This window comes from Sardina pilchardus, chromosome 22, assembly GCF_963854185.1.
Source record: "Sardina pilchardus chromosome 22, fSarPil1.1, whole genome shotgun sequence".
NCBI lineage: Eukaryota > Metazoa > Chordata > Actinopteri > Clupeiformes > Clupeidae > Sardina > Sardina pilchardus.
In genome coordinates this window covers 25293777-25311792 of record NC_085015.1, presented here as the reverse complement: position 1 = coordinate 25311792, position 18016 = coordinate 25293777, and the positions used below count along the sequence as shown (strand labels likewise).

The window sequence follows — 18016 nt, the reverse complement described above, 5'->3', positions numbered from 1 at the left end:
TTTGATACATTTTTTAATTAGCCTAAAACACTGTTAAACACTTTGGTTAATGAGTCAGTTGCATTACAAAAGTATAAAAAGCAAGTTGCAAAATAGAGAATATGAAACATGACTCCCATTTCCCCCTACAGGTGACGCTCACCATTCGGAGGCTGTCCAGTGAGTTCCAGGCCATGAAAGCAGAACTTTCCCCCATGTGAATCATTGTGTGGCCCCTTTCTCAGTGTTTTTTCCTGTGTCTGTCAAAGACAAGTTTCACCCTGTGTGTCTCTCAATGACTTTGAGCTGCAAACACAAACCCCGTCTCCTGGTGATGACAGCCAGCACAGCTCTCCAATCAAGAGGAAAGATGCAAGTGCGTTTTGTGTGCTCAAAAAGAGACTATGGCAAAAAAAAGAGGCCAAGAATCATTTAATAGCCGACTAAGATGACATTCTTACCTCTCGCAGCCCGTTGCGTTGAAACAACAGATGGTTGTGACCAAGGATATCTCTACCATCTCTGAAGAACTTTGTGGGTGTATCTTGGCGTATCTTTGTAAACAGTATTTCTGTAGGCTATGCAGTAAGTCCTACCTGCAATCATGTACACACACATGTATACAGTGCCCTCCGCAGGCACCATTATTGGCACCATAAAGATGGGTGATGTAAACAAAAATGTGATGTAAAGAGATGTAAACAAATCTGTAGGCATTTTATATGTTTCACTATGGAAACAGTGAGGAAACAATGTTGAAAGTAAATTCATTCAGAGAGAAAAAAACATCCACATTTGTTTATCTTCATGTATTTGTTTTGTATTCCATTGTATATATATAAAACATAAATAGAAAAAGCACTGGATGGACAGTATTTTTCAAACGTTGGAAGATAAACTGCCTGAAAAATAAATAAATCATAAACATCAGAGAAGTTTGTGTCTGTGGTAGTTTATACTGTAGTTCTTAGACACTTTTGTCAAAAGCTACAATGACATCAATACACATAACATTACCATTACAGTTAAACAGTTAAAGTCATATAGTCATATAGTAAACATAATTAAACAGACATGTGAGTACCCATGAACATACACAAACCATGACTCTATCAGGAGAATCATGGAAACAAGAGATAGGCCGCACTATGCATAAACAAACATTTATTCACACAGACGCGTTGAACACTGAGGAAGGCAGAGCGCCGAAACGCGTCTGTGTGAATAAATGTTTGTTTATGCATAGTGCGGCCTATCTCTTGTTTCCATGATAGTCTATACTTTGGTCAGCACTTTTAAAAAAGTTATAAGTCTTGAGTGAAGCCTGCTCCTACCTTTATGAACTTCTATCAGGAGAATGAAATAGTTATATACAAGTCAAAAAAGAGTCTTCAGACCATTTTTGAAGATCTTAAAATGATCACTGAAAGATAGAGCATTAGGGTGAAGATTGAATCACATTTAAAAAATATTTTGTTTCTTGAGAAAACATCTTCTTATGATGGACAGTGTCAGGCTGAACACAAAGATTTGCTGTATCACATTGGGAGAAACACTGTGATAACTTTTATTGATTTTTACATGTTTTGAATACAAAGAAAAATGCATTTAAAAAAGTATTTTCTTCAATACGGTACATGATGCAAATCTTTCAAGGTGACTTTCCTGATCTACAGGATTAAAATCCATTAGGACCACCCAAGTAATGTGAAAGCATGACTGATTGGACAGGCCAACACAGTTTGCCTTATGGCATATAGGCAATATACCATAATGGGGAATTATGAAAATAGCCTAATACAAAACACTCAATATTACAACACTAATTAATCCACCAATTACACATAATTCACACATAATTCACTTAATTTAACGTACGTTGCAGTTACTGGCTGGAACAGCTTGACTGTATGGTAAAGTACTCATCAAGCAAACTTTGAGGTTGTGTTTTAGAGCAGCAACGAGTACAATGCCAGCAGATTTCTCAACTAATTGACAAAGTAATGAAAAGCTGCAATGATGTAACAGCTGTAAATATATCATTGTTTAAAAACAGTGTCTTCTCCACAGAATTGCTATTTCAGTGAAAGTGATTGTTTCAGACGTCCTCAGTGTACTGACAATGTGTTCCATTCATTATAATAGTCAATTTGAAGGTTTGTTGTCATGATGTTTTCTGTGAGTTCAAACTTAATATGCCGTGTCCTCATTGTCCCATGTCCTCAAGCTGCATGATGTTGTTTAGTATGATGCCCTCTACTGGCAACAGGTGGAAATGTGCCAACACGCCAAACTGGCTAATAAAGTCATTGCTTCTCTGCTGAAAGGGACACAATGTGCTGAGTGCTGACAGTATGGTGTGATGGTTAGGGTGGCATTGGAGAGGGACTGTGCCATTATTGGGTTAGACTAATGAAGGAATGTTGCCCGCATGCTTGGAAATTAGAGCAGGGTTTCAGCTACTGTATGTCTGCCCCTCTCTAAATCACAAGCAGATAGAGTGCTTACCGGTACATACTAACTCGAACACACACATAAATTACAAACACACTCACAAATGGGATTGGATCTGCCTATTGTGTACTACAACACTGCTGATGAGTTTTTTTTCCTGATGTAAGACATGACATGACATGATATTTTCCCAAGATGTTTCTGTTTTATTTTGTTTAGTTCTCATCAAGATTACAGTTTCTAAATGCATGACAATGAAATGAAACACATTCATAATGGACATGCTTAGACGCATCCTTTGGGAAAAAGAAAGCATACTGCCATAACAGTCAAGTCAACTTCACCACATTTCATGTTACAAGCACAAATGTACTCCAAAATAAAGAAAATGTCAGTTTCAGTTATCAGAGACCAAGAAGCCAAATACCTGGACACAGACCAAAAGGAAACAAAGGATGCGATATGAAGAAGGCCGTAGGCCGAAATTATTGATCCACTTGTAACTCGGAATGTGCGGCATCTCTCTCTCTCTCCAAAAGGAAACAGTCACCTGTAGACACTCCTCCCGTGAACCCCTCCCCCAGCACAGAAGTGAAACTCACTTGCACTCAGGTAAGAAGCTACTGCTATTGTTTCCCATTTGGAGTTATTTCTGGACTTACTTGTGCTTAAAATGCTTTTGATTTTTAAAATAGTAAGCCATCAAAGCTTACTCATTAGGTTGTGATCCATCTTCACTGGATCTTTTCATGGCTTCATGCGTGTTTCCACCGGGAGCACTGACTCGACAATCAACATAGTCAAGATGATGCAGAGAAATATTACGAACTGTGGCAAAAGACATTTGGCAAAAGACGTATATGTTCATAAGCTCATATTCACAACATTGATTTTGGCACCACAGGCATCAACAGCATCCAACTCTTGAAAATGTCAAAATTAAAAGGTATGTGGTCCGGGGATTTAACAAGTGCATCAATAAGGAATATCTGTAGCAATAAAGTCTGATATCAAACAGGGCAGTAGAATATTAATTTCAATTTGCTTTTGAAAGTATAAAACCACCATGACATTTTTGGGCGGTAACTTATTGTTTATCATTATTATTATTATTATAGAAAAAATCATATGTACTTATTACTATTACCAATTTTGATAATGGGGCCTCTCTCTCTCTCTCTCTCTCTCTCTCCAATGTCTGAAGTATGATTAACATTGATATTTCCGATGGTGAAATTATCACTGTTCAGGTACATATACAGTACATTTACAGTAGTGGCACAAGGATTTATAGTATCCAGCATTACTTTTTTCTCACTTTTTCCATGAATTCATTTTTATTGCTCAATCAGCGTAACTTTTAGAATTTGTCTTTTACACCAGCATTCTGCATTGCTGTTTGTATTTTGAGTTTTCATTGTTTTTTTTTGTGTCTTTCAGTGTCAAACACCACGGTTTACACGCAGGGAGAAGAAGTGAGAAGTGGCTACCTGTACAAATCCCCTCCACCTATTCCTCTGATTTCAATGGTGCGTACACAGACTGGACAGTGGACACACACACACACACACACACACTGATCAAATCTCAACCGCTTCATCATTATTCTGTCGTATTTTTCAGCTAAATCAGCATTGAGTGACTGATATGGGTGGGCATTTGAGTTGATCCGAAGTGTATCATGTGCTCAGTGAAATATTATGGACCAGAGATTGAAAGAAAATATATATTGTCCATCAACATAGAGAACTGCCATCCCTTGTCCTAATCCAGTCATGTCTTCACAGAAATCACAGAAATCTTGGAAACGTCGTTTTTTTGTGCTCTTCAAGACGAGCGAGGGTGTTTACACCCTCAAGTACTTCAGAAGTGAGAAGAAGAATAAAGCCCTGGGAGAGATAGACTTGTCAGAGTAAGTCCACACACACAGTGCCATTCATTTAACATATAGAGTGCAGGAAATATAGGAATACGTTACTGTTTGGTGACCTTTTTGCTGTTTCTGTAATAGCAAGCCAGGGCTACTGTAGCCAACTAAAGATCCTATTTTTTCAACTGTAACCTAAATGGTAAATGGACTGCATTTACTGTATATAGCACTTTTATCGGCTTCTGCGGCACCCAAAGCACTTTACATTATCATGCCTCACATTCAACCATTTACACACCGGAGGCTGCCATGCAAGGCGCATGCCTGCTCATCGGGAACATGGGGGTTAAAGGAACACTTCACTGTTTTTTCATATTAAACTATGTTATAGTTATTCCCTTATGAGACTTAGACTCTAGACACTTACTGTGCGTTCAGACCAAGACCGTCAAAAGCGTCAAGAGCGCCGGAAATCATTCATTTTCTATGGAGAGACGGCGTTACCGGCGTCAAAAGCGTTCTGGGCGTGAGCGTGGCTTCATGAGCTTCACGGGCGTCAAAAAGAAGTTGAACCTCAGTTAACTTTATGGTAATGAGCTATGACACGGTTCGGCGTCAACTAATCAGAATGTCAAACTCGCAGGATTGCTGCTTGTGGTTTGTTCAAATGTTTCACGTCATGGCTTTGACGCTTTCGGCGCCGAACTGGGTTGAGCGTCGGGCTATGAGCTTCACCAGCGACTTTGACGCTTTTGACGGTTTTGGTCTCAACGCACAGTTAGACTCGGCACAGTAATATCCTTACTCCAAAGTGAAACTGAAAGTGCAAGAGTGAGAATATTACTGCGCCAAGTCTAAGTGCTCCCAATTGTTATTCCACCACACAATATAGTTATCCCTCTTACCTGCTTAGATATGTACCACGTTTTATATTGTCTCACCTTACTTGGTCATGTGACTCGTGTAAGTGTAACTTTGATAGGGAAAACATGGAGGTGTTTGGTCGCTTCTAACTTCATCTCTGTTTGGATCCTAATGAATGAACTGGGCTAGCTACAGTAAGTGCTATCAATGTTGTGCCGCACGCCAGAGCCAGTAAGTGCATGCATTGAAACGTGAGAGGTATGTAATCAACTCGTCTTAGTTAAGGTAATAACGTAGTTATGAAAAAATGGTGAAGTATTCCTTTAAGTGTCTTGCTCAAGGACAGGGTCAGGAGGAGTTGGGTTAGAACCAGTAGCCTTCCAGTTACTGGCCTCCTCTACCTCCTGAGCTATTGCCTACCTACTGGAGCTGTGTCACTGAAATGAAACTCTGCTCTTCTCTGTGTCCCTTCAGAATCAATACGCTGCTCTTCTGCCCTGAGAGCCCCAGTATGTGGGGATGTATTCACAAAATGTTCAGGTGCCCAGCCTCTTGTGTGCTCCTACTGCGTACCAACAGCCGAGACTATTTCCTCGTTGGAGAGAACAGGTCAGACAGCCCATGCAACAAGTTCCAGACAAACTACATTATTTCCCCATCAAATGTTGACATCAAAGCTTCATCTTATTTTCTCTCCAACCTCATAAATGGAGTGATCATGAAGCTGATGTTGAGAAGCAAGCTACATTTAGATTTATTGTTATTATTGTTGTTGCTGCTGTTGTTGCTATCATCATGCACAATTGATTGTCCATGTCCATTTCCTCGTTGGAGAGAACAGGTCAGACAGCCCATGCAACAAGTTCCAGACAAACTACATTATTTCCCCATCAAATGTTGACATCAAAGCTTCATCTTATTTTCTCTCCAACCTCATAAATGGAGTGATCATGAAGCTGATGTTGAGAAGCAAGCTACATTTAGATTTATTGTTATTATTGTTGTTGCTGCTGTTGTTGCTATCATCATGCACAATTGATTGTCCATGTCCATTGTCCAAGTAACCGCACACATGATCCAAAAAAGTTGAGTAGTTACAAAGTAATAATGTAACTATCAAACTGCACAAAAGGCATTTACCACATTAAGTGTTTGAACACTGGATTATGGGAGCTGCAGCTGGGTTGGCCCATCCCTCCCTCTGCCTGTCTCTTGTAAAGGAGACAGGCGCCACATTCACAGGGAGCCACACAGCATTGGTGTGGAAGTTAGGGCCTCGCACCAGCACCTGTACATGCTATTTTTGGGGCGGTGTTACCTCTGTAAATGAAATTATGATGCCAGTCAGTTATTAATCTTTCAGACAGCAAATTAGCAAACAATCACACACATATGCACAGAACACACACACAGACACACACACATACACACACTATAACCCTTGATCAAATACACAGAGGTAATGCAATGTATTGGTAAATGCTGGATGTTTTTGTGAGGAAATATTGGATTAATACATTCGTATGTCCTTATATTTCAGCTGGGACACCAATGGCTGGTTTGATGCCCTTTACAACATTCTGCAAGGTCAAAATCAGGTCAGGTATCAGGTAATCAGGTAAGGGAGACATGAAATGAAAAAGACTACAGCTTCTTCAAATTTGTATGATACAATTCTTATCTATAGAGGATGGACAAAGACAGAATGGTTTTGTTATGAAAATATCTGCGGACCTTTTCACACGACATACAGTAACTGCGATGTGTAAACTCACATTAATGATTAACTGCACAGTTCTGCTTATTCTGTTCATAAATCCACAACATTCATAGGATGTAATTATACAGTAGAAAAAGCTGTCTTCTAATTGCTTCAGTATTAATTAATGTAACCCAAACACCTCTTTCACAGGATGTGGATGTGGGGAAACCCAGAACCTGCTCCGCCCCTCCAGTGCCTAGGACTGAGCAAACTCATCAGGTGTGTGTCTAGCTTCAGCATCTGACATGCAATACAGAGTTTTAATGTGTTTTTCTTAATACAGCGTGCGTGCGTGCGTGCCTGCGTGCGTGCCTGCGTGCAAGTGTGCGTGCCTGTGTGCGAGTGTAATTTTTATGTGGGGAATACTCACTAACTGTGTTTTGCTTTAATGTAGGCCTCTGATAGAGAAGCCAAGTCAAAGTCAATGCCATTGCCACCACTAAGTCAGCCAGTAAATAGACCCGTCTGTCTGCTGCCTCCGTATCCACCCAACACTCAAGCCTCCCTGATTGAGGCCACAGGCCCATCTGCAGCTGAGGAGCCCATTCATGCTGTTTCATCAAGTCTGCCTGTCAAACCAGCACAACAGGTACTTACACATTACACATACGCACATGCACATATGCATACACACACACGCGTGTGCGCGCTCGCGCATACACAGTAGTAGGTGTGAGAGAGCAGAGAGTTATTGCACATTCTGTTCATAAATCATAGTCTGCTTATTCTGTTCATAAATCAAATGCATTCATAGAATAACTAGATGTACCGGTTCAGGTAGTTATGTAGGAAAAACTGTCATTTTTGGGCTTCGGGCGGGGGCAGCGCGGGGGTGGAGTGACCCCCGGGGACGAAACGATTTTTTTCCGCAGAAGAATACTGGGGCTACATGCCCATCAAGTTTCATGTGCTCCGGTGTTACTGTGTCCCGGAAATCGTTGACGAAAAATTCAGGATCGATGACGGGGAAAAAAGAATAAAACAATTAAAAAAAAAAAAAAATTGACAACAACTCATAGTAAGATACAGTAAACAATGCTGTCTAGCTTCTTCCAATTGCTTACCGGTATTAATAACCAGTATTAACCAGTTTTAATGAACCAGTATTAATTCATGTTAACCAAATGCCTCTTTGACAGAATGTGGACGAAGGTCCCCAGAGAACCCAGTCTGAGCCTCCAAATATAAAACCAATAAAAAAAACTGATATGGTGTGTGTCAAGCTTCAGTATTGCAATTCAGAGTTTTTTGTCTTTGTGTGTGTGTGTTTGTGTGTGTTACACAATAAAAAATTCTCTAATTGTGCTTTAATGTAGACCTATGACAAAAAAGTCAGGCCAAAGTCGATGCCATTGCCACCACCAAGTCTGCCAAGAGAGACAAACCCAGCACGTCTCTACGCTGTTCATGAGAACTGGCCTTTTAAGGCACCACCACAGGTACCAAAGTTATAGACGTTCTACACATTAGCACATTTTCATGCACACACACACACACACACACACACACACACACACACACACACACACACACACACACACACACACACACACACACACACACACACACACACACACACACACACACACACACACACACACACACAAATATGCAAGAGACAGAGGGAGAGAGATTAACCTGAAAACATGTCGATGTGTTTAGAGTGACGAGAATGAGGAGGGCGCCGACTGCGGTGTGTACCAGGACATGGCTACATTGTAAGTAGCTCATCATTACGATGCACTGATCTACAGTGTTCTTAAAGTATAGTACAGTACAGTATAGTAAAGTACAGTACAGGTATGTGCATTTGTAATAAGACTGCTGATCTTAATCATCATAACAGGTGCAATGTAATGAAGGCAGAGGACAAGGAGCCTTCCGAGGAGTGAGTGCTTTGAGTTCTTTACTTTACTTTTCTGTGGCTTTGCCAGGCAACTGACTGTAGGATCTGTGTCAGTATTTTGTTTACACACAAGAATGTCTGAAAGAAGATCAACAACATTTTGAATAAACTGAAAGGTTTTTCTTTTTTAGCAGAAAGAACTTTTTAAGAGCTGCTCTCTGTTTGTCATCAGGTCAATGCCATTGCCACCACCAAGTCTGCCAAGAGACACAAACCCAACACATTTCTACGCTGTTCAAGAGAATTGGCCTTTTAAAGCACCGCCACAGATACCAAAGGTAGGCATTCGACACATGGTCATGTTCACATGCACACACACACACACACACACACACACACACACACACACAAATGGTGGAATGTTCACTCCCTAGGAGGATCGTAAGCGATTGTCGGCCCCGTTTCCCTAGTCGTGAACGACGTTCTAAGATAGAATTTTATTATAACATTCCCAGCCTCTCAGACGTGATTAAACGAAAAAAGAAAGAAACGACAGCTCTGTTGTCACGGGTTAACTCTACATACAGCACGAAGGCGACTAGCAACATTAAAAACCGGCATCGATGAAATGTGCCATTCCCACACTTGGAATACAGTCATTTTCAAATGAAGCTTTCTGATTGGTTATCAGATGTGACCTTGTTTGAACTTTTCCAGGGTGTACATAAACAGTAGAAGAGGCCTACACATGCATACGACTGGTTTTCGGAGTATCCGGAATTAATTGCTGAAGCTTTTGTCTAGAAAAGCTGCCACCAAAAACACAATCTAGATATTTATTTTATTAAGATATGGTATGATGTGTAAGATGACCACTTAAAATCTTGTAGAAGAAATCTTATAAAACTTTTAACATTTTAACCTGCATCATACTAATACATTGGCATGTTGTTGGTATTATGGATGTGACAGATTGTGTGGAATTGCCGTGTAATATCAATCAAAAATATGTTTTATTTATCTATTTATTTATTTATAGCTTGATCAGACAATAAAGGATGCTTTGGCAGAGCCGGACACGCTCAGTGATGAGGAGGACTTTCCAGCCAGTGCTCCAGAACAGGACAACACACAACAAAACCCCATAAGAATTGAGACTAGTAGCCACACAAAAAAACGTAAAACAAACACAGCTGACAACATTGAAAAACAGAAATTGGACATTTTAAAAGATATGGCAACAGCCATTCAAAAACAAGATAGCGATAGGACCTTTGGCGTCCAAATCGCTGAGGAACTAAAGCTGATAAAAAATCCGATCATCAAAACCAGGCTAAAAAGAAAATTAATGAATGATATTTATGAGGCACAGGAATGTGATTTGATGATATTATTGTAATTGTTATTACTAACTAAAACAAAACACCATCACAAAAGTAATTAAATGATATGTTTTTAATGCAGCAATGTGTGTGTGTGTGTGTGTGTGTGTGTGTGTGTGTGTGTGTGTGTGTGTGTGTGTGTGTGTGTGTGTGTTGGGTGGTACAGTCCCCTAAATACTGGCCCTGACTAAATGTGTTCTTCCTGCCATGGCACTAGGCCAGCAGGGGACATAAAATATTCTTTGAGGTTGTCTCGTTGCTGCTTTGCATTTAGGGTTGGGTTGCGTGCCCTTCCAATTGATAGACTTTGTAGAGCTCCAAGTCCCTCCCTCCTCCATGTGCCGTCATGAAGCCTGTGGTCTGCATCCTCCCAATCGGCTAGAGCAGGTGGCATGTACTGTAGGCCTCAGAGCGCCTTTCTCTTAGCAAATTATGGAGTGAGACCGCAGCCTACGTAATTGTGCTCATGTAGTCTGGGTTGAGTAGCATGGTGTGGAAGACTCTGAACCGGTTGGCCAGAATGCCAAAAGCATTTTCAACTACTCTTCGTGCTCTAGAAAGACGGTAATTGAACACCCTTTGGGCATGATCAAGTTGACTAAAAGGATAGGGCTTCATCAGGTCCGTCCGGAGTGGATAGGCCTCATCCCCCACAAGCATAAATGGTAAAACCACATCAGAACTCGGCAGAAAAAAGAGGCCAAGAATCATTTAATGTAGCAGACTAAGGGCGTGTTCACACGAGGATGATTTTTCACCGGTTGCGGGTGGATGTTTTACATTATATTCCTATGATACAGAGAGGTTTTCTTAAAAAAGGTACTGGGCGCTTTTTAAACCACCGCCACCGGCGTTTTTTTCCTACTACCCCAGGTGGTTTTCAAGTTGAGAAATTTCTACCCTCCAAGAAAAAACACCCCGCGTCAAGTGTTTTTTTGACAGCTGACCAATGAACGAGAGTTGTGTCACAGTGAAACTTTATTGAAAGTTCTTTTTTCAGAAAAAAAAATGGCGACCAAAACAAAGAAAAAAGATGCCAGCCGAACAGCTAGTTGTTCTTGTGAGTGAACAAGTAGAGCTATACGACATGACCAACAAGTTATACCACAACATTTACCATAAGGAGACCATCTGGAGGTCGATTGGTGGGATTTTGGGCCACAATTGTAAAAAATAATTCTCCGTTTTCATCCGCTCACCTGGCAAGCTAAGCTTATGAAGGGTCAAAGTAACAATAATTAAATATAAAGTAAATTACAAAGTAAAATGTCATGTAAGTCATATCACCAAGTATCAAATTTAAATCTATCAACGATTATTACATGTAATCTAATTTAAAGTTTAAATCAATGTCATTTGAATTTTGAATTACATTAAACTTTAAATCAATTGAATAAGAAGTTGAATTAATTTGAAGTCATACATCACATTTACATTTCTCATTTTGAATGAGACTTAAAATTTCAGCCTCATGCAATTCCGTGCGCCACCATTTAATTCGAACGCCTTTACTTCAGACTTCGGACTTTGGTAGGCTACTTCAGACTTTGGACTTTGGTACTTCGGTTGTAGGCCTACTGTCACCTGTCAATCATGCTATGTCCCCCGCCCCCCGCCCATCCACTGAATCTGAGTCGATTTATCAGTTCTTTAGCTGCTAGTAATAGTTTCCCCCACTTCATCACCAGAGCCTTCGTCCTTCGTCTGACGCTGGGTTTCCACAGAGCATGTCACCATGCGAGATCTTCTACTGTCTTTGCGCGAAATACGCCTGCTAAAATTTCACCCGAGTTGTCACACACCTAGCGTTTCGGCTCAGTGGTCAACAGGTTCGCTTAGTGCAGGGGTCGGCAACCTTTGAGACCTCCAGTGCCAACTTCAAAATTTCTAGTCAATGAGTGTGCCACTATCAACAATAATGGTTAAAAAACACACACAAACAACGGGAATATACTTCTACAAATTTGGAATTTTATTTTACATTAAAAATGTGCTAATAAAATAAAATGTTAATTATTATTATTATTATAGCCATGCATAACAAACGAAACGGCCACAACATTTTATAGGCAACAGCAGGCCTATTTTAACTGAACAGTGTGGGCTGAGGCTAAAATGAATCATAGGCTATATGTCTCAATTAAAAGGTACTGTCCCTGTCCTTGCTTTTATTGGCTGAGCTTTTTTATCTGGGGTTTGTAGTTTGTCACTTTGTCAGTCTGAGATTTTTTTTTTTTTTTTTTGCTGATGCTGGTGGCGGGTGCCAGTGATTATGCCTTGGCGTGCCAGCAGTGGCACCCGTGCCATAGGTTGCCTTTAGTGGTTAGCTTAGTGTTTAGTTAGCTAGACAGTCCAGTGCTTATTTGGTGGATAAACAAATAGTGTGCGTGCGAGTCTTTAGACAATTTTTGATCTTAAAACTATTATTGAAACAAAGAGCATTAGGGTGAAGAAACACAACAATGAAAAGATATTTTGCTTCTTGAGAAAACATCTTATTATGATGGACAGTGTCAGGCTGAACACAAATATTTGCTGTATCACATGGTATCACATGGGAATTGGGAGAAACACTGTGATGTGATTTTTTAATGCTTTGAATACAAAGAATATAGGCTATGTCCTCATTGTCCCAAACTGTGCCCAAGCTGCATGACTTTTTTTAGTATGTTGCCCCCTACTGGCAACACGTGAAAATGTGCCAACACACCAAATTTGCTTAAAGCCTCTGCCTCAGTCAGTGTCATGTTTCAACAAAACACATTGCTGATCTGCTGGGAGGGAGATAATGTGGTGTTTGAGTCTTCTCCAAGATAATGACAATGATCACGGCCCTATGATATTGAAGATGTTTGTTACATAAAATTGTCAAACACTGTCATTGTGTAACATTAACTCCCCTGACATAATAATAAGTGTGAGAGTAGTAATGTGATCATAATAAAGTGTTCATTATATTTAAATGTTTTTTCTTGCAAAGTTTAAAATGATTATATGTGTATAATATGCAAGCGCCTTTAGTAACAAGAGTAACACAATTGGAACAGGGTCCATCCTCAAGTATATGCATTTCACAGAAAAAAATCACCTTATTTGCATAAATCAGCACTGCGTTGCCAGTTGGTCTATGTCTACATCATAAGCTATGGGGTTCATTTCACATGGACTGCAGCTGCATGTTGAAAGCCAATCCAGGACACTCGAGAGACATCTGCTTTCACTGAAAAACATGTCAGTCAGAACACACACCTCTCAGACTGATGAAATGCAGGCACAATACAGGACACTTGTGCAACAGCAACAACATACTTCTCTAGTTTCACCGGTTAGATTCTAGAGCGCCTGTGCACTATGAAAACTCCCATCAACTAAAATTGACGTTATATTTAATCATGAATCATGATAAATGTGTGTTCTGTTTTATATGTCTTTTGTCTAGAAATCAACAAATCTATTTTCTTCTTTGTTTTGTGTATTTTTCACTAACCTTTTTGTCAAATTCTTTTCATAGTTTTTTTAAGAGATTAAAAAAGTGACCTGACAGGTTTAGGCTAATACAGTAATAGGCGTGGAATTAAGATCTCATAACTTCCTAACCATCAAGATGAAAAAAAGGCTGTCATGCATTTGTCCTGGATGATTTGTTTGTTCTTGACTTGGATAACTACTGCATATTTACTTGCCTAATGCCTCAGCAAACTGTCAGATCTGTTCACCTGTACCTCGAAGAGTGTCTGGTGAAATAGTGCTGTTTCCACATTCAGTGCTTTTTAAAGGTAAATCTTTGATTATTTCTGCCAACTATTATGCTATTTAAAAGATAAGGTGCTGTATATTTTGCTGCAGGATACCATCAGACGAAAATAACGCTCCCACAATATCCTGCGATTGCAAGAATTGCTACAATTCCTAAATTGATAGAATGTTCCTTATAATTAATATAAAAGTGCAGTTATAATTCAACATTTTAAAAAATAATACTGGTTTACTTAGTTTTATCATTTTTTCACTTTTTACAAAATATTATTCTTGTTGTGCAGTATTATGTCTAGAGTCTAAAACCATGGAGAAACTGCAGAGTGGCTATCTGTATAAGTCCCCTATGTCTGGTCCTCAGGTCATGGTATGTATTATGATTTAAAGATAAACGAATCCGAGAGCACTATCTTGATATCTAACCATAATACAGTGTATTGTTGCATTATCAATAGATTGTTCTTGGTCCTAAATATGCAACTGACTCAGTAGCTACGGCTCCGGAAAAAAATAAGAGACCACAGCACATTTTTCTAATGTCATGCGCAGTAGCTGAGTGACATTTCAATGAGTTGATGGTCATATCCCAAATTATGAGACCACTGCAAATTTGAATATGACCGTCAATTCATTCGAATGACACTCATTAGCCTTGGGATGTCATCATAAGGAAATGTGAAAAGTGGTTTCTTCATTTTTTCCCCCCCAGAGCTGTATATAAGCACAGGATATTATCAAAGGTTTTTATACATAAGACATGGTTTGGCTGAGGTGCTCCTGGTCTGCTGTTAATACAGCTGGGTGTAGCACGGTAGAGTCTAGAACCAAGTTGATTCTGCACAAAGCACAAAGCATAGGCTACAGTAGGTTAGGTTTCTAAGTGAACTCAATTCACTGGTGACATTGACTGACATTCTCAATTTTGTTTCAAAATATCCATGCAGAAATCATGGAAACAGCGATTCTTTACGCTCCTCAAGATGAGTGATGATGTTCACCACCTGAAGTACTATGAACATGAGAAGACGGACAAACCTCTGGGCTCAATAGACATGTCTGAGTATGACCCCCCCCCCCCCTTCCTCCCTTCTAATCGAATATATGGTTAGGTGCTAAGCTCTCAAACATCTGTAGCACACATAGGACCATTATAAACCTGTTCAGCGCATTCATTACAAACCAGTCGAGTGTTCATTATAAATCAGTTCTGCATGTTCTCAACAACCTTTGCCCATAAATAAAAGCATAATCAAAGGAAAGTTTAAGTGAAAACCAGCTGCTGTGAACCTGAAGATGAATTGTGATAAACTGGAAATTAACAGTGATAAACAAGATGAATTGTGATCAACTGGATATGAATTGTGATAAGCTGGATATGAGTTGTGATAAACTGGAGATGCATTGTGATGAACCTGATATGAATTGTAATGAACTGGATATGACTTGTGATAAACTGGATATGAATAATAGTGGTGTTATGGGCTGTGTCACTGCAGGGTGCTGCTGGTGCTGTTCTGCCCAGAGAGCCACAGCATGTGGGGGTGGATCCACAAGCACTTCGGCCGTCCAGCCTCCTGTGTGCTCCTCCTGAAAACAGCAGACCGAGACTATTTCCTCATCGGAGATAACAGGTCAGACAGCCTACACGACAGCAGAGTCACTGGGCTCTGCCTTCTGCAGCACGTACAACAAAAACACATTATTTTGCCCTGTCATGTGGAAATGTTTTTTGTTGGAGGGAGGGGGTTGTGTGTGAACAGTTCCAGTAATCACCACTAGAGGACAACATCCAGTCAAATGATTTTACAAAAGTTCACCTGGGTCTTTTACCTTTGGAGAAAGTCATACTATTTTTGAAGGAAACATTTGTTAAACCAGAAATATCCTGATTAGTCTTTCATGACTCTGCACCATTGCACAGATGCTACAATTATTTAAATCAGGAATGAACCGGTCACAAATGTTGGTGAGCTACAAAAAAACAAAAGCAATGACCTTGTGATGCCGTATGACATAATATTTGTCCATTTCTGCAACATGGCAAAACTATCCTTCTCTTCCTTGCAGCACAGAAATGGATGGTTGGTGTAAAAGCCTGTTAAAGACTCTGAGACATCAGCCAACCAGGGAGGTCCTGTCTGAGGTGAACTATTTAATTGGTTGGATAGTGTTCTTTTTTAAAAATCAATTTGTAACTATTTATCTCAGCCCATTACAAGATAGTCTTTGGTGATTGTTTATTTCGAAGCAAGATCTAAAGATCTTAAGATCTAAAATGTATTAATCTATAATACATACTGTAGTAGGTGGCCCTGTCTGCATCCTGTACACACCATAGATAGACTGTATAAATAAGTGTACACACACACACACACACACATTAACTTAAATGAACTGTGACAGCAGATGCCACAAGGTGCCAGGTGCAACAAGGAGGAGCTCGATGGTCACTTGGAAATGGCTGCAGTGTGAGTCACCCATTTCATTGAGGAGGAAATAAGGTCGTGAATAATGCAGAGGAATGAACCCCTTCATCAGGCCTTACTTTTTGGGTTCTTAATGATGACTATAGGTCTGAATTCATGAGAATGCAGTTGAGAAGAGATCTTCAGAAATGCAAGCTCCTCATAGTTTCCTTTCATAAATATTCCAATTAATGTTCTATTCTCAAAACATAAAGCAGGAATTCACAAAGAACATGCTGTGAACTGCTGATGCGCTTTAAAATTGTCTATAGATGAAACTGAAATCATAAACATTATATGTATGTGACTTTCTGAAGACATGTATATGACTGTACACTCACTCAGTGATAAGTACATTATTTTGCTTAAAAAGGGAGTTCCCTCCAGTGTCTGAAGGGGGCAGTCTACTAGCATCAGTTGCAAAGGCCCTGCAGGAGCTGGACAGTCCAGACCGATCACAATCACAGGCAAACAATGAGACGGACAATCCAAGGTGTCAGATCTTTCATCTACAACTACAGTAAATTCACACAAAAAATAGCCGCAGATGCCCACTGTTATTGTGACATGTTAGTTTTGTGTTTTTGTGTCTTTGCAAAACCAGTGAGCTTCTGACCCCAGTAGAAGTGGACGTCCGTGTAAGTAAGGACAATTTGAAGAGACATCTAAGTCTCACGGAAGAGGAAAAGGCATGGTAAGGATCACACCAATATCGTATACGAATAATCATTAGTTAGCTAATGCTGTCAGCACAACACTTTTATGGGCACCATACCTTGTTAAGCCCAGATTTCACTTGTATCAATGACATTCCATACTGTCCACTTCTCTCGGATATTTGTTCCGTCAGCTGCAATGAGACAGCTGACATACTGCTGATGGGAGATGAGATCCTCGCCATCAATGACATAAATGTTGACAATACGCAAGACGTGGAAAAGTATCTCTGCAAACTACAGAAGAATGAGGTATGCAAACACTACAGTATGTCCTTCATTCAGTGGTGGTTGATAAACAAACAAAACAAAGATAATGTATATTTAATTGTCTGAATAACTTTAGTATGATGCACAAGCCTCCTTGTTTGTTTGCCTCCCTATAGGTGAAAGTGACTGTGCGGAGGCTCTCTCAAAACACAGAGGACATAATCTCTTACCACTGAAATAACCATGACAACTTCTATTTGCATGTTCATTGGATCAGTCAGCCCTTTTATAGGCATTTCTGCACTGCAAAAACACTTTCCACTGCTTCAGTGCCTCGTTATTCCAACATTAGTTCTATGGGCAAGTGCTCTAAACATTACAGTTTCAATTTACACAGTTGCGTGCTTCTGCCACCACTTTGCTTTTGAAAGCTTTGAAGTCTATCAAGGATTTGATGGATGTTGGAGGGTGGCAGTATTAGTGCGCTATAATGTGCTGTCGCTGTGCTCTTGATTGCTCAGTATTCCTACATGGACTATTTTCCTCAAAGCTTAAGTTTCTATATGTAATGCGTCAGACTGAAAAGACACAGGTTGTTAATGTACTCACTTCTTAATGCTTTTGCACAACTTCAAGGGCTGCTGCCTCTTCTACTGCAACATATTAAATAAATCAAAGAGCACTTGAAGTGGTTCTGCATTGGCTTCTACAA

The 18016-nt window shown here is 39.9% G+C and overlaps 3 protein-coding genes across 9 annotated transcripts in view; all 3 read left to right on the top strand.

Moving 5' to 3' along the window:
* LOC134069576 (pleckstrin homology domain-containing family S member 1-like) overlaps window positions 1-899 on the top strand; it is a 40776-nt gene extending 39877 nt beyond the window's left edge. For all 4 annotated transcript variants that reach the window (XM_062525560.1, XM_062525557.1, XM_062525559.1 and 1 more), the window contains one exon: window positions 132-899. In XM_062525560.1, the coding sequence (XP_062381544.1) occupies window positions 132-200 (69 nt within the window). In that variant the 3' untranslated portion in view covers window positions 201-899. The remainder of the gene's footprint in view (window positions 1-131) is intronic.
* A 2108-nt stretch (window positions 900-3007) lies between these two features.
* Window positions 3008-10196, top strand: LOC134069573 (uncharacterized). The gene is made up of 13 exons (XM_062525554.1): window positions 3008-3045; window positions 3338-3379; window positions 3874-3962; window positions 4221-4345; window positions 5642-5776; window positions 6708-6777; window positions 7080-7148; window positions 7324-7518; window positions 8246-8377; window positions 8592-8647; window positions 8776-8817; window positions 9008-9113; window positions 9815-10196. The coding sequence occupies exons 2-13, from the start codon at window positions 3364-3366 to the stop codon at window positions 10172-10174; spliced, it is 1395 nt and encodes a 464-aa protein (XP_062381538.1). The 5' UTR covers window positions 3008-3045; window positions 3338-3363; the 3' UTR covers window positions 10175-10196.
* A 3394-nt stretch (window positions 10197-13590) lies between these two features.
* On the top strand, window positions 13591-18016 carry LOC134070053 (uncharacterized). 4 transcript variants are annotated; one of them, XM_062526250.1, is made up of 10 exons: window positions 13591-13933; window positions 14210-14280; window positions 14858-14973; window positions 15410-15544; window positions 15981-16056; window positions 16317-16381; window positions 16752-16871; window positions 16953-17072; window positions 17229-17346; window positions 17481-18016. In XM_062526250.1, the coding sequence occupies exons 2-10, from the start codon at window positions 14221-14223 to the stop codon at window positions 17538-17540; spliced, it is 870 nt and encodes a 289-aa protein (XP_062382234.1). In that variant the 5' UTR covers window positions 13591-13933; window positions 14210-14220; the 3' UTR covers window positions 17541-18016. The 4 variants fall into 4 exon arrangements, with proteins under 4 accessions (XP_062382234.1, XP_062382233.1, XP_062382236.1 ...); XM_062526249.1 differs by having other exon boundaries at window positions 13592-13933; window positions 14198-14280; XM_062526252.1 differs by having other exon boundaries at window positions 13594-13933; window positions 14198-14280; window positions 16983-17072.

Coding starts and splice junctions, on each gene's coding strand:
- LOC134069573 (XM_062525554.1), top strand. Junction 6,778..7,079: donor AAAATCAGGTCAGGTATCAG/GTAATCAGGTAA, acceptor CCTCTTTCACAG/GATGTGGATGTGGGGAAACC. Junction 7,519..8,245: donor CTGTCAAACCAGCACAACAG/GTACTTACACAT, acceptor GCTTTAATGTAG/ACCTATGACAAAAAAGTCAG.
- LOC134070053 (XM_062526250.1), top strand. CDS start 14,221: ATGGAGAAACTGCAGAGTGGCTATCTGTATAAGTCCCCTATGTCTGGT. Junction 14,281..14,857: donor TGTCTGGTCCTCAGGTCATG/GTATGTATTATG, acceptor ATATCCATGCAG/AAATCATGGAAACAGCGATT. Junction 17,073..17,228: donor ACGGAAGAGGAAAAGGCATG/GTAAGGATCACA, acceptor TTGTTCCGTCAG/CTGCAATGAGACAGCTGACA.